At 43.6% G+C, this 16,811-nt stretch overlaps 1 protein-coding gene across 1 annotated transcript in view; it reads right to left on the bottom strand.

Moving 5' to 3' along the window:
- Positions 1-16,811, bottom strand: part of itga11b (integrin, alpha 11b) — a 94,848-nt gene that overhangs the window by 16,761 nt on the left and 61,276 nt on the right. The window contains exons 11-18 of the mRNA XM_023984896.2: positions 11,626-11,770; positions 10,786-10,934; positions 9,731-9,874; positions 8,568-8,771; positions 8,322-8,452; positions 8,053-8,216; positions 3,635-3,777; positions 3,278-3,388 (exon numbers count right to left, since the gene is read on the bottom strand). Of these exons, the coding sequence (XP_023840664.1) occupies positions 3,278-3,388; positions 3,635-3,777; positions 8,053-8,216; positions 8,322-8,452; positions 8,568-8,771; positions 9,731-9,874; positions 10,786-10,934; positions 11,626-11,770 (1,191 nt within the window). The remainder of the gene's footprint in view (positions 1-3,277; positions 3,389-3,634; positions 3,778-8,052; positions 8,217-8,321; positions 8,453-8,567; positions 8,772-9,730; positions 9,875-10,785; positions 10,935-11,625; positions 11,771-16,811) is intronic.

Raw genomic sequence — 16,811 nt, 5'->3', positions numbered from 1 at the left:
TTAATAATACTGAACACGACAACAATACAAAAATAACAAAGTGAATAGATAAGAAACCCGAAACAGTTCCGTGTGGAACACACAAACACAGAAGACAACCACCCACAAAACACAACAGAAAACAGGCTACCTAAATATGGTTCCCAATCAGAGACAATGACTAACACCTGCCTCTGATTGAGAACCATATCAGGCCAAACGAAAAACCCAACATAGAAACACAAAACATAGATAACCCACCCAACTCACGCCCTGACCATACTAAAACAAAGAAAATACAAAAGAATTAAGGTCAGAACGTGACAATATAAAGAAGGATTTTATCTAACAAAACAACCATTCATGTTGTAGCTGGGACCCTTGGGATTGCAAACAGAGGAAGATATTCAAAAGTAAGTGATTTACTTAATCGCTATTTGTGATTTTATGAAGCCTGTGCTGGTTGAAAAATATATTGATTGGGGGCGCCGTCCTCAGATCGGATGGTATGCTTTCCCCGTAAAGCCTATTGTAAATCGGACAACGCAGTTAGATTAACAATAATTTAAGCTTTTAAATGATATAAGATACTTGTATGTTCATGAATGTTTAATATTACAATTATTTATTTGAATTGCGCGCCCTCCAATTTCACCGGATGTTGCCGGCTGGTGTCCCGCGAGCAGGAAGCTTATCCCTAAGAAGTTTCCCATGCTTGTTCAATGAACCATAAACAATTAATGAACATGCACATATGGAACGGTCGTTAAGACACTAACAGCTTACAGACGGTAGGCAATTAAGGTCACAGTTATGAAAACTTAGGACACTAAAGAGGCCTTTCTACTGACTCTGAAAAACACCAAAAGAAAGATTCCCAGGGTCCCTGCTCATCTGCGTGAACGTGCCTTAGGCATGCTGCAAGGAGGCATGAGGACTGCAGATGTGACCAGGGCAATAAATTGCAATGTCCGTACTTTGAGATGCTTAAGACAGTGCTACAGGGATACAGGACGGACAGCTGATTGTCCTCGCAGTGGCAGACCACGTGTAACAACACTTGCACAGGATCTGTACATCCGAACATCACAACTGCAGGACAGGTACAGGATGGCAACAACAACTGCCCGAGTTACACCAGGAACGCACAATCCCTCCATCAGTGTTCAGACTGTCCACAATAGGCTGAGAGAGGCTGAACTGAGGGCTTGTAGGCCTGTTGTAAGGCAGGTCCTCATGAGACATCACCTGCAACATTGCAATGGGCACAAACCCACCGTCGCTGGACCAGACAGGACTGGCAAAAAGTGCTCTTCACTGACGAGTCGCGGTTTTGTCTCACCAGGGGTGATGGTCAGATTTGTGTTTATCATCGAAGGAATGAGCGTTACACTGAGGCCTGTACTCTGGAGCGGGATCGATTTGGAGGTGGAAGGTCCGTCATGGTCTGGGGCAGTGTGTCACAGCATCATCGGACTCGGCTTGTTGTCATTGCAGACAATCTCAACGCTGTGCGTTACAGGGAAGAATTCCTCCTCCCTTATGTGTTACCCTTCCTGCAGGCTCATCCTGACATGACCCTCCAGCATGACAATGCCACCAGCCATACTGCTCATTCTGTGCGTGATTTCCTGCAAGACAGGAATTTCAGTGTTCTGCCATGGCCAGCGAAGAGCCCGGATCTCAATCCCATTGAGCATGTCTGGGACCTGTTGGATCGGAGGGTGAGGGCTGGTGGAAGGTGCAGTCCATCTGGTGCAGTCCATGAGGAGGAGATGCACTGCAGTACTTAATGCAGCTGGTGGCCACACCAGATACTGACTGTTACTTTTAATTTTGATCCCCCCTTTGTTCAGGGACACATTATTCACATGTCTGTGGAACTTGTTCAGTTTATGTCTCAGTTGTTGAATCTTGTTATGTTCATACAAATATTTACACATGTTAAGTTTGCTGAAAATAAACGTAGTTGACAGTGAGAGGATGTTTCTTTTTTTGCTGAGTTTAGGAATAAAGTGACAGATGGTTAACAGTAGCAGCAGCATAAGTGATGAGTCAAAAGGTTTGTGCAAAAAGGGTCAAGCGTCAATAGCCCGAGTAGCTATTTGGTTAAATATTTAACTAACTATTTAGCAGTCTTATGGCTTGGGTGTAGAAGCTGTTCAGGGTCCTGCATAGATAGTAGGAAATATAGTGTAATAAATTGGTGTAAAGCCAAACAACAGGTCCCCTCTTCAGCAAAAGTATGTATCAGAACCAGTACACAGGTACAAAGGTTACAACGGTGCCGACAGAGAGGGCTGCATTGCTTCTAGTCCTTAGGAAACTTTGCAGTATTTTCTTTTCACAATCAAATGCCGATCGTATTGTCTCCCAAGAGAAATCTCTTCGGTTATTGTCACAGCCATGTATATCCCCCCTCAAGCCTATACCACGACGGCCCTCAAGGAACTTCACTGGACTTTATGTAAACTGAAAACCATGTATCCTGAGGCTTTATTTATTGTAGCTGGGGATTTTAACAAAGCACATTTGAGAAAAAGACTACCTAAATTCTATCAGCATATCGACTGTAGCACTCGCGCTGGAAAAACACTGGACCATTGTTACTCTAACCTCCATGATGCATACACGGCCCTCCCCCGCCCTCCTTTCGGCAAATCTGACCACGACTCCATTTTGCTATAGGCAGAAACTCAATCAGGAAGTACCCGTGCTGAGGACTATTCAACGCTGGTCTGACCAATCGGAATCCACGCTTCAAGATTGTCTTGATCACATGGACTGGGATATGTTCCGGGTAGCCTCAGAGAATAATATTGACGTATACGCCGATTCGGTGAGTGAGTTTATAAGGAAGTGTATAGGAGATGTTGTACCCACTGTGACTATTAAAACCTACGTATGTGGCAGGGTCTACAGACAATCACGGACTACAAAAGGAAAACCAGCCACGTCGCGGACACCAACGTCTTGCTTCCAGACAAACTAAACACTTTCTTTGCCCACTTCGAGGATAATACAGTGCCACCGATGCGGCCCGCTACCAAGGACTGTGGGCTCTCCTTCTCCGTGGCCGACGTGAGTAAGACATTTAAACATGTTAACCCTTGCAAGGCTGCCGGCACAGACGGCATACCTAGCCGCGTCTTCAGAGCATGCGCAGACCAGCTGGCTGGTGTGTTTACGGACATATTCAATCTTTCCCTATCCCAGTCTGCTGTCCCAGCATGCTTCAAGATGGCCATGATTGTTCCTGTACCCAAGAATGCAAAGGTAACTGAACTAAATTACTCACCTCAGTCCTATAGGTAGTGGGCCAGCCGTGGTCCAGCACCGGGCCTTGGTCTGGACTCTGCAGACCTGTCTTCACCACAAACACTATGGGATGGCCGTAGTCTGCAGTTTCCTGTTGGAGCAAGGTGGAAAGTCAACTATAGAAATGTAATTACCCATTGCCTTAGTTTGAGGGTTCTTTTTCCATTCTAGAATTTCTATTTCTAGAATGGAAAAAGTCTGCTCCCTGCCACAACTAGTTTCAATACAGAACATGTATGTACCATAAAATGTATACAGTAATAATGAAGATTATGCAGAATTAAAACATGAACTGCTTTTACTTGCAGGTGCTTAGCCTGAGACTGTGCTCACTCACCTGAACATAGAAATGGACATGTTCACAGGACTCATCCCCGTTTTGTAGTGTCAGATTCCTTGACAGCTGCTGTCTGTCATTGTCGTCCAGCGATGCTCTGGGAGGGTGCCTCCTCTCGTCTATCAGCACCCTGTACCACACACCTAACCACACGCAGAGAGAGAGAGAGAGAGAGAGAGAGAGAGAGAGAGAGAGAGAGAGAGAGAGAGAGAGAGAGAGAGTGTGTGTGAGTGTAACAGTGGTGTAACAGTGGTGGTTCTGTCACTTCGATGACCACACTCACGTGTAGAGAAACCTTGTCTGAGACGTCAACAGTTTTATTGGCTCCTCAGCCTGAGCCAATGCTTTGGCTTAGCGGGCTAATATGATGTTCTGCACACAGAAGACCCAGGTTCAAATGCCGTCAGTCACACGAGAAGACAACTGTCTAATGTTCATGTCCACTAAACTGTGTTGACAGGCATTAAATGTTGGCACCTGCTGCTTTTAGATGACTTTAGGCTTGAATTATATGTCAGTGAGGGCTAGCTGTATGTAGCAGGCAATAAATATTTCCTCTCCATCTGTCCAACTGTGGGCATGAACGAGATGAGGACACAGACTAGACTTTTTCATATTTTTCATTCCGGCTTCTCCTCTCGCCATGGGCGGTCGTGGTAACAGGAGAATGCTGAGTGGGAAAAGTGGAAGCACAGTATGTTGTGTCTGTCAGGTTCTGCTTTCATCTTAAAGTGGGTTTGAAAGTAGGCAACTCTATAACCCTGAGGTGAATCAGGAGATACGCTGCTCCACTTCTATGCGTGTAGAGATAGTGTGTGTCTGTGTGTGTGTGTGTGTGTGTATGCCTGCGTGCATCCACACTTCTGTCTGATATAAACCAGACTAGGGGAAGGAGGGGAAAGGGAGGGAGGACTGAAAGGGAAGACAGAGACCGACACACTTTAAGCCCCTCTCCGTGGCTCTGAGTGACGCACTTTAAAGAGTTCCCCCGAGCCCCTGGGCTTAGGACATTAGGAAAAAAGTTTTCATGATAAAACGGACTGACCCCAGCCACACATCTGACAGGAATTACACACAGACACAACAACGACCACTAACCCTGGGGAGGTAAAAAAAAAAATGTCACATGACCCTCCCTTTGTACTGTAAAAAAATGTGCACACCCTCCCCCTCATAAAATTAACTCGAAAATAATGATTACCACCACAAATAAAAATAACTGTAGTGACCCTGTGTTTATAAACATGGATATCGACTTGACCACTTCAGCATTGTTTTATGGCACAGTCGATCCCACGCAGGTCTACGGGCCAGAAGGTTAATGGTTTTCCGACCTCCACTGACAAGCGCACTCTCCCTGCCTGTCTCATTACACTAAGATCAGAGCCGGCTGCAGACAATGATCGGCTGGGGGAAATCAGATTTTTAAAAATATTTATGCTATATTTATAACTATAAACTAGGTGGTTCGAGCCCTGAATGCTGATTGGCTGACAGCAGTGGTATGCCACGGGTATGACAAAACATGTATTTTTAGTGTTCTAGTTACATTTGTAACCAGTTTATAATAGCAATAAGGCACATCAGGGGTTTGTGGTATATGGCCAATATACCACGGCTGAGGGCTGTATCCAGGCACACCGCATTGTGTCGTGCAAAGAACAGCCTTTAGCCGTGGTATATTGGCCATATACCACACCCGTTCAAGCATTATTGCTTAATTATATACAATATTGGCAACAAAGTTTCCAGGAACAGGATTCTGTGCCAATGCACCAAAAAACAACAAATAAGCAATGCAAAACTGCATACCGATTACTGACTGAGTGCTTCACCATGGTTTGGGTTTTCACAATCAAGTGGAATATGTCAATCTCGACAAACAGAAAATACACCCCTCCCTACTCAGTATCGAAGGCTTGGCTTGACAATCTCCGAACGTCATTAAACTTTTTGGTGTTTTGTAACGGATGTCTCGTTCCATTCCTCAAATGAACGGTGCGCAGTTCAGATGCTGGAATTATATTCGAGTGGAGTGGATGAATGTGTGCAGGTATCCTACGGAGATTTTTGAAGTAGCCTAATCAGATTGAAACATTGTGACTGGTTGTGTTTATGCCACACATAAAAAGTAATACATTTAAAAAGTTAAATGACAAACATTTTGGCTATATTGAAGCTTTAGGTTTGATGTCAAGGTTTGCGTCACTGAAGTTTACAGCCTAGAGTAGAATTGTACTCAATTGTACTCACTTGAAAACAATAATGCAAATATTTGTAAGTCGCTCTGGATAAGAGCGTCTGCTAAATGACTTAAATGTAAATGTAAATGTATTCATTGCATTGTGGTGTTGTAGGCTAGTCTAGATAGCATAACTGTATTGTCCCCAAGGCCATACAAATTTTATGAACTGTATATTGGAGGATATTTTTTTTAAGTGAGGCGAGCCAGCGATAAAACATATCATAAGAAAAATTGAAAAAAAAGTTGTACCCTTTGTAATAACACTAAACAACTTTTGTACAACACCTAACAACCTCACCAAGAGATTTTAGCCTTTTGGTATTCCCACTTTTGACACCAGCGTAACAAACAGCAGGACAAGGAAGTGAAAACGGGTCACTGGCGTGAAAGGCAAACACCCTATGCATCGTGCCAATAGGGTTAACCCATTAGATAGGAATTGTATCATGGCTCATATTGCGAGGATTGTGACAGTTTAATGGTTTTGGAATGACAGTCACAGGGACCAGGGTTTGAATCCAAGTCAGGGTACCCCACTTCACTATATTGGTGTCAGGTGTTGGAGAGCACCATTGAAAGCATGTCCCAGCTAAGTTTTAGTCACAGTACATTTGTGATGGCAGAGTACAGAGGCGTCATGCCCATAGGGGGCACAGATTTGTCCATTTCTTTATTTTATTATTTCTTTATTTCTTTACATTTTGTTGTTGTTGCTCCTCTGTAATTCTACTAGTCACCTAGGAATTTTATGAAGTTGGCCTTAGCCAATTTGAGGTTCCCAATCTCATAACTCATAACTAGCTACCAAGAAGCAATTGCAGGCTATCAATAACGTTAGAGTAGCTAGCTTGTTTATCTTAGCTGGCATGCTTGCTGGCAGGGTTAGTAGACTTTAGAAAAGAAAGCAATACTTTTATGTGTGGTATGATTGCTAGTTAACCTATTGCAGACAGCTCAAGAGATATGCTTGGATATGCAAAAAAATATACTTATTTTACATAGAATCAACTATCATTATGACTCTAAATTCCAGGAAAAACCTGTTTCAGGGGTTTGAAAATGCAAAGATTCCCTCTAGACCACCCCGCAAACATTCTCACATACTTTATGTCCCTTCAGATTTTTGTGGTGAATGACGGAGTATGCAAAACATACTCCGTCATACCACCCCTGACAGAGTATGAAAAACAAAGGTGCACCCGATTGATAACAATCCTCATGATATCATTCTGCCAGGTAGGCCTATTTTGCAGTCAACATTTAATTGGGGAAGGTTTTTGGGAAAAAACATTGAAAATGACTGTTTCAATATGCATCGCAGATTTTATAGAGCCAATAGGCTATAGGGGAGCTTTTTGAGCTGCGTGTCTCATGTCTTGACTGTTATTTCATGTGCAATGAGACACCTGGCCTCTCCGCTGCCTATCAGCTATTCCTCTATTTTCTTGTGGATTTATATAGAGAATTGGTGCAGCTTTGAATGATTTTTATGTGTGCTATGATTGCTAGTTAACCTATTGCAGATCTGGACAAACGATCCACCTACCATTATTGTCACTATGGGTAGAGGGCAGGATAGATTTGACTATATAGTAAGTGCGCAGAAAGCGTAGTGCAAAAGGGAACTACCAAAACACCTTGATAGGGAAGTCGCATGCAAGCAGGAATGTAGGTCCTATTTTGGAGCCACACATTGGTGGGACATTGGGGTGAGTTTTGCACGTACAACGTAAACGTGAAAATTGCTGCACTGTATACATGCAAATCGCATTGTTGTTTTTGTGGTTACTCAGCTGAGTGATTAAAGTTTCACTAGTACCCATTCTTTCACAAATTCACATGTTTAAGGACTCTTGGAAGATTAGTCCAAGAGGACTAAAAGAGATCCAAATCAAATCACATAAAAAAATCCCCTAGTGTAATGGAGAGAGAACAAGGGGATCTTTATGTAAACAGCTCTGCTCTGTGGTACATGAGGTTTTGTTGGTCTCATTGTGCACCCAAATCGTTACTGCAATAAGCAGTCAGAATCTAGCCAGAAAGCTCAATGAACCAAGAGTTAGGAGTCCCAACCAAGATCTACATGAAACCACATGCACGCACTAACACGCCACGCACACGCTCATTCCAACACTTTTAATTGAGTAATAATGCCCAAATAGACCAAACACACCCACTCCATGGCTCTGCATCTGAGTCCTGGCATCCAGACTGATACACACGATGGCAGACATGCAGGTGACGTCCTTGCCTCCCCTGCGGCAGTCCTTGTTGAATGTGTTGATCTTTTCCGGTTCAAAAGTGACTTTGACTTGGATGCGCACCACACTGCGAGACCTGAGGGAAGAGAAGGGGCATAAGGGCCATCATTAGTGTGTCTGTGTGTGAACGGTGGGACTGCAATGGAATGGGAGTGTGTTGGGGTGAGTGTGTGTCACTAACCAGATCAGTACTACTGCACCCAACGCGCCCACTGCCAAGTCCACCAGCCCGTCTTCATTGACATCCATCATCCCATGAACACTGCGGCCAAAATACTGCAGACCAGCAGAGAAGCCTGCTGCTCCAATTCTCTGAGAGAAGGGAGGGAGGGAGAAAAAGCCAGTTAGTGAGACAGCAAAAAATACTTTTAGTATTGGTTCTGAATAATCCACTGCATGACTAGGGGTTGTGTGCCACTGAGCTCACCTGTCTGTACTTGTGTTGTATGCCACTGAGCTGGCCGTAGAACAGGTAGATGGCCCCCTGGTGGTCGTCCTCTAGAGGAGCTCCCACCACTACCTCACTGTACGAGTCACCATTCATATCAGGGATAGGGGCCATCGCTCCACCAAAACGAGAGTTCTGGGACTGGTCGGAGACCTCAAGTGTCCCTTCCAAAAGGAAATGGCTCTGTAGATAGAGAAAGAGAGAAATCTCGACAAACCATTTCTGTATGCACCTTGCTTTGTGCACGGGGGCATTGTCATGCTGAAACAGGAATGGGCCTTCCCCAAACTGTTGACACAAAGTTGGAAGCACAGAATCGTCTAGAATGTCATTGTAAGCTGTAGCGTTAAGATTTCCCTTCACTGGAACTAAGGGGCCTAGCCCGAACCGTGAAAAACAGCCCCAGATCATTATTCCTCTTCCACCAAACTTTACAGATGGCATTATGCATTGGGCAGGTAGCGTTCTCCTGGCATCGCCAAATCCAGATTCGTCCGTCGGACTGCCAGATGGTGAATTGTGATTCATCACTCCAGAGAACACATTTCCACTGCTCCAAAGTCCAATGGCAGCGAGCTTTACATTACTACAGCCGACGCTTGGCATTGCGCATGGTGATCTTAGGCTTGTGTTCGGCTGCTCGGCCATGAAGCTCCCAATGAACAATTACTGTGCTGACGTTGCTTCCAGAGGCAGTTTGGAACTCGGTAGTGAGTGTCGCAACCGAGTACAGGAAAATTTTACGCACCACGCTCTTCAGCACTCAGTGGTCCCATTCTGTGAGCTTGTGTGGCCTACCACTTCGCGACTGAGTTGTTGTTGCTCCTAGACATTCCACTTCGCAATAAAAGCACTTGCAGTTGACCAGGGCAGCTCTAGCAGGGCATAAATTTGACGAACTGACTTGTTGGAAAGGCGGCATCCTATGATGGTGCCATGCTGAAAGTCACTGAGCTCTTTAGTCAGGCATTCTACTGACAATGTTTGTCTATAGAGATTGAATGGTTGTGTGCTCGATTTTATACACCTGTATGCAACAGGTGTGGCTGAAATAGCTAAATCCACTAATTTGAAGGGGTGTCCACATACTTTTGCATATATAGTGTTCACGTACACTCCGATTCACTTCTCCTCATTCTCACCTGCTGAGTCACCCTGTAGATGTAGACCTTGCCCCTCTCCCAGCCCTTACTGAAGAACATGGGCGCTGCCACCAGGAGGAAGTCTGTCACACCGTCCCCATCGATGTCCAGAGGAGCTAGCTCACTCCCGTAGTATGACCCAATCTACAGACACACCATTTGACAAAGAGTCAAGCCATGTATACTCTTCTAAAATGTGCAGAACAGTGATTCATTTATATCTATGCACATTCAACCCGAACCATATCACAATTTGAAAAGTGTTAAATTAACACAGTACAATTACCGCCCATAGCATCCAGTGAGGGGAAAACCCCGTTCATATCAAGTCCATTTAATTGTCCTAATTGTATTTTTAGCCCACATACCCCACAAGCAAGGAAGGAGTGTAAGAGGGAAGGGGAGGCATCTGAGACAGGATGCACCACCTAACACATCCCAGCCGCACTAGCTTACTGTAAATCTTGCCCCAGTGGCCTCAGGCTACCTCAGAAAACACCACAGCAGCCGTAATTAATCCTAGAGGCGTACTGCTTTTCTAATGTCCCCTCAGGAATGCGCAGCACTGACTCTAGGACTCTACTCCTCTCTCCCTCTCCCTCCCTCAAACAACAGTCTGATCTGACACAGTGGTTAGCCCTTATTTACAGGGAGCCTGTTGCCCGGGGCGATGCATCTGTGCTCAGTAGAAAACCCTGTTTTGATTGGATACATACAAATGAGAAGCACATGGGCCGATGAGACAAAGGCCATCTGGACCGGGCAGCCGAGTCTAGACCATAATGTAACGAAGACTCCAATGTGTCACACGTATGCACACACAAGCTTGACACGTAGAGCCAGTGTGTGTGTGTGTGTGTGTGTGTGTGTGTGTGTGTGTGTGTGTGTGTGTGTGTGTGTGTGTGTGGGTGTCACTGTCAGTGTCGGTGTGTCGTGTTGGTGTGTGTTTGTTTGTTTAAGCAAATCAACTCAAGCACCTGCCTGTAATGGTGTCCCCCAAGGTTCAGTCCTTGGCCCCCTTGTATTAATAATTTATATCTCTTGGTGTGTCTCACCTGCTGGCCCTTGAGTGAGTGTAGGATGGTGAGGTTGCCATTGTTTCTCAGGGTAAAGATGATGACTTTGCCTGTGTGGTTGAAGCGAGGGGCTCCAGCAACATAGAGCTGCCTGCCTTTGGCCGACACCACTGAATTTACTGTGTAACCTGGGAGATTGGACACAAGGACACACTTTCTGAAGGCACTGTCCAAAAGTTATGGGAGAGGGTGCAGTTATGGGTGTGCAGTGAGATAACCAATCGGTTGAACTGTATTTTCCTTGTCAATCATTTTGAGAAAACATTTTCTTAAAAACTGGAAATCAAGATGACCCGCCATCGGGTGAATCAAATGCATTATTATCTAAATATAGAAAAAATTTGTGCTCCAGAGTGAAACAAAATAGTACAATTTGAAGCCATATGGCATAAAGTATTACAAGCACTGGAGATATTCAAAGGATGAGAAATTAGAGAAAATGAGACGGACAGAATAGGTAAAGAACTTGTGGGTCTGAGCGTATGTGATGTCATTAATGTCTGTTGAAATGTATGTGTGTAAATGTTAAGTTGTCTATTGTTTTTATATTGTCAAAAAAGGAAAATAAAACACACTATAGTATTGTACTGCATGTAATGTTAGACAGACTATTCATCCATCCATCTATTTATTCATCTATCCACACACCCATTCATCTATCCATCCATCTCTTTATTTATTAGTCTATGCATCCATCCATCTATCCATTCATCCATCTATCCATTCATCTATCCATCTGTCCTTCCATCCACCCACCCATCCATTCATCCATCCATCCATCCATCTACACAATTCTACCTGCCCATCCAGTTCACTCACCCAAGTAGGCCCCATGGTTCTTCAGTTCTTCTGGGAACTCTTCCAGATAGGAGGACTTGGGTGGGACTACCTTCCCATGACGTGTCTCTTTTAGAACAGCCCCGTTCCAATCATAGGCCCCCACGGCCCCCACCAATATGCCATCCTACAGGAACAAGCATTTTCACATCACTCGCCAAATACACATCTCTCATTCGGTCAATGTACCTCTTTCGCCACTGTACAAAGAGGTACCAAAGCAGAGAGTGATGATAGTGGACAGATATGTTTTTTATGCGAAATAATGGGTTGAACATTTTGTCTTTTCAGTAAGTCCAATCCTTTCAGTGAGTTGATTTATTCTTTGGTAATTTTCCACTCCCTATCCTGTTTTTCTCTAATGGATTTTACAACCCTAGTACAAGAGCACCGGGCAATAAGGAAACAAACGGCTTGGTTACATTTTCCAACATGAATGCATCACCATCATTGCTAAACTTTCACAATAAAAACATTTCACAAACACACATACACACACAGGTGGTGTTGAATGAACTATACACACACCGTCACACACAGATGTGAACGCACTGTACAGTATGTCATGTCCAGAGGTGAAAGTCATTAAACCGTGAGTTACACATCTCTACACATCTCTCAGAGCGAGAAAAACAGGGATCATGGTCAACAACCAAATCCCCAGCAGTGTGTGCTATTGGGACAAATCGACAGCTAATCCTTCAACTTTGGAAGAGAGAAAGAAGGTGTTCAAGAGAAACCGTGTTCTACAGGGTTATATAGTGCTACATACACAGCCCATGTGAATTTACTAATAAAAGTTCAAATACTGACACCATGCCAGCGGACAGATTTCAGCCAACGCTATAGTCATGGCTAAATCAAGACAGCAGCGGGGCTGTTGTGAAGATACGCCATGGCCAAGTATTCCCTCACTCATAGTTATAGGCTGTCGACGTGGACAGTTTGACTGGCTGCCATGGCAACTGTTGCGGAGTAAAGTAAGTCTCCCATTGGGATGGATACAGTATTATCCATGACTTATGATTTTAAGGATTTGGGTATTAGCTAATAGTTTATTTGCATGTACAGACAGACAGAGAGTAAGTTTAATGGACCTTCTGTGATATCCTTTAAGGGTGTTTTCACATACAGTCCTCTTTAAAAGAACCGATCTCAGTACTCTTTAAAGTGAACTCTGGGGTAAAAAAAGCTAAATAACTCAGGTCTCTTTGTATTCACACTGCCCTTGCCTTTGAATGAGGACTCAACTCTTTTGTCAGGTCACTTCACATATTTTGTGGTCTGAGTCCTCGTTGCGTTCACATTGTTATGTTTAAAAAGGAACCAAGATCTTGTTCCAACATTCACTCAATGCACTCTGGGCTGTGCAGGACAAGCCATTCCATCAGAATGTGTTATTGGACAGCTATACAGTGCCTTCGGAAAGTATTCAGTCCCCTTAACTTTTTCCACATTTTGTTAGATTACAGCCTTATTATTAAATTGAAAGCCCCATAATGCCAAAGTAAAAACGGGATTTTAGTAATTTTTGCTAATTTATGAAAAAGAACTAACAGAAATATCACATTTACATAAGTATTCAGAACCTTTACTCAGTACTTTGTTGAAGCACCTTTGGCAGCGATTACAGCCTCAAGTCTTCTTGAGTATGATGCTACAAGCTCGGCACACCTGTATTTGAGGAGTTTCTCCCATTATTCAATGCAGATCCCCTCAAGCTCTGTCAGGTTGAATGGGGAGTATTGCTGCATATCTATTTTAAGGTCTCTCTAGAGATGTTCGATCGGGTCCGGGCTCTGGCTGGGCCATGCAAGGACATTCAGAGACTTGTCCGAAGCCACTCCGTTGTCTTGGCTGTGTGCTTAGGGTTGTTGTCCTGTTGGAAGGTAAACCTTTGCCCCAGTCTGAGGTCCTTAGCGCTTTGGAGACGGTTTTCATCAAGGATCTCTCTGTACTTTGCTCCATTCATCTTTGCCTCGATCCTGACTAGTCTCCCAGTTCCTCCGCTGAAAGAAATCCCCACCACCATGCTTCAACGTATGGATGGTGCCAGGTTTCTTCCAGACGTGATGCTTGGCATTCAGGCCAAAGAGTTCAATCTTGGTTTCATCAGACCAGAGAATCTTGTTTCTCATGGTCTGAGAGTCTTTTAGTGCCTTTTGGCAAACTCCAAGCGGGCTGTCATGTGCCTTTTACTGAGGAGTGGCTTCTGTCTGGCCACTCTACCATGAAGGCCTGATTGGTGAGGTGTTGTAGAGATTGTTGTCCTTCTGGAAAGTTCTCCCATCTCCACAGAGGAACTCTAGAGCTCTATCAGGGTGATCATCGGGTTCTTGGTCACCTTCCTGACCAAGGCCCTTCTCCCCCGATTGCTATTTCTTTTTTTACCTTTCTCCAGATCTGTCCAATCAATTGAATTTACCACAGGTGAACAATCAATTTGTAGAAACATCTCAAGGATGATCAATGGAAACAGGATGACCCTGATCTCAATTTTGAGTCTCATAGGAAAGCGTTTGAATACTTATAAGGTATTTCTGTCTTTAATAAATTTGCCAAAATTTAAGGGGTCTGAATACTTTCCGAAGGCACTGTTTATACCTACTTACATTTTGGAAGCTAATAGATTACATTTAGTTAAAAGATGAGACATAAACATTGTAATCAGAAGATAATATTAACATGCAAATATTATTTGTAACAGAATAAATAGCAGAAGAATAGCTGCCGATTAAATAATGCTTTAATTGAAAATTGTACACCCAATGTAGGCTACTGCCCCTTTAAGAGCTAGAATTGATTTTGTACCCTATGTTGGGATTCTCATCAAATATGTTGTTGTCTTCTCACACCATTCAAACCCCACAAGCGAATAAACAGCTTATGGAGCTCTCTTTATAGATCACATATTGCAAACAAATAATCTGAACTAAAAACTCCACACATATTTTGGCATTTCTGTGCATCATTGACAATTGCTAATCAATATCCAAGAACAGCACACATTTTTGTCTGCGAACCTGCGCATCATCTTCCCTCTTTTGTGGCACCAATGTGAGGGGTTATGGCAGGTGAAATGGTGTTGCAGTATTCTAATGTGTGGTGAGGGAATAATGACAAGTGAACCTGGGAGCTTAGTGTTCACGTTGCCCTAAAAAAAGGGAACCGGACCAAGGAATTCAAGGGAACCGAACTCAGACCACCTCTCAGTCCTCTTCGCTTCGGGGGCTCTTTTGAGGGAACAGAGTTCCTTTGGAGTGTTCACACTGGACACAATATTAAGCGAACTGCACTGAGTTAACAAAAATTGTCTGAAAGGGACCAAGTGTGAAAAAACCTGAGTGTTGGCCATACCAGTGTGGAAAAGTGGTTGGAGGACGTAGCCATATGAGGTTCAAGGTGGGTTGCAGGCGACTGTTTTTTAAAAGGTTACATCCTTATTTAATCCGTTCTTGTTTCCTCAAGTCTTCTCAAAGCGCATTGAAGGAGAGAATCCAAGGTACCTCCCTCAGATATCCTTTTCCAATGAGCTTTGAGAAAGACTGAGGAAACAAGGATGACGGAGGAAGAAAGGATTTGACAGTGTTACGTTCCCTAGCAAGAAAACCAAAAATGACGCTCAAACAGAAGGGGATCTAACAAAGAGTCACTGACAACAAACAAAATGAAACGGGTAGGGTACTGTTTTCAGACACTGCCCCAAGTTGCAATATGGACAGTATGCTTCTCCGCCATGATATGAGGGAACAGCATTCAAATGGCCAATGTAGAGACAAATGAGGATTGAGGAGACAAACAAAAGTGAGATGATACATAAAACCGATACCTGGAGAGATCCCTGAAGACTGGGGTTTGGTATGCAAGAGGTAAAACCCAATATTACTCATGTCAGTAGTGAGGCAATGTCAGCCAACACAATAAACAATGACCTGAACAAATCTTTCCATATTATTTTGACTTGTACTATATTAAATGAATTCAGCTAATAATCCCCTAAAGATATTAGGATTTCAAACTATGAGCAAATAAATTCCATCACAATAGGACAATCTCAAAATATTTGGTGTGTCTGTGTTGTGTGAGCTTGTTGATCAGTGTGTATCTGTGTGTGTGTGTGTTAATGTGTATGATGTGTGTGTTAATGTCTGTGTGTCTGTTTGTGTTCTGTTTCGTGTGCTGTGTGTGTGTGTGTGTGTGTGTGGTGTTTGTGTTGTTGTTGTGTTGTGTGTGTGTGTGTGTGTGTTGTGTGTCGGTGTGTTGGTGTGTGTGTGTGTGTGTGTGTGTGTGTGTGTGTGCGTGCGTGCGTGTGCATGCATGTGTTTAGCTGGCAAGCTCTGCATTCAACTAAACCATCTGTACTCTCTTGCCTGTTTTCCTCTTAAAGTCCCCCCCACCCCTCCCTCCGCCAACAAAAAATACTTTCCACAACGTTATCATCATCTCATTCTCAAATTGCCCCTGTGCCTAGAATCCAACAATGCGTTGTATGAATATATAATTTTTTCCCAGAGACGGTTAATGCTTTCTCCAGTATCCACAGTGCAGTGGTCCATGCTAATATGAACAATAATGTGAGCTCCTTAGATGTAGCTCACATTCATCATCTACCACCCGTCATCCATCACCAACGTATAGCTCCCACCTGGGTAATGTAGTCTTCCCAAGAGATCTTTAAAGCTGTGTATAAATACAACAGATTCGATTCCGTTCAGCCCCGGACACAACTTCATTGGAATGCAACCTCCCCATGGCCCTACTTGCAATTCATACCTGGGCCATGTTTAGTCCATAAACGTTCTTGAACGTTGCAGATAGAAATACCAAAAATAGAGCTGACGTGATTCCTTATTCTACATGTCAGAGACACATGTTTGTTCTACATAGCATATTTCTATCTGAACGTTCCAAAATGTTGCTTCCTGCTAAAGGCACCCCAGTCCAATGGTGGTCCCCACAGTGGGCAAAAAAAGGGACATTTCAACCTCATTTTCATTATCTCCAGCACAATACCAGTGTCAACTAGGGATGGGCATTTGAAATAATTTCACTATTAGAATAATATCATGACATTTTTGGGATATCCGGATAGTCCATATACATGTAAAAAATGTAAAAACTTGGAACTAGATTTCTGCACAGACTGCGTGATTTTGGTGCCGCTAGCT

This window comes from Salvelinus sp. IW2-2015, linkage group LG4q.1:29 (genome assembly GCF_002910315.2).
Source record: "Salvelinus sp. IW2-2015 linkage group LG4q.1:29, ASM291031v2, whole genome shotgun sequence".
Lineage (NCBI taxonomy): Eukaryota > Metazoa > Chordata > Actinopteri > Salmoniformes > Salmonidae > Salvelinus > Salvelinus sp. IW2-2015.
The sequence above is the reverse complement of the archived record's forward strand: the minus strand, read 5'-3'. Positions and strand labels throughout refer to the sequence as shown.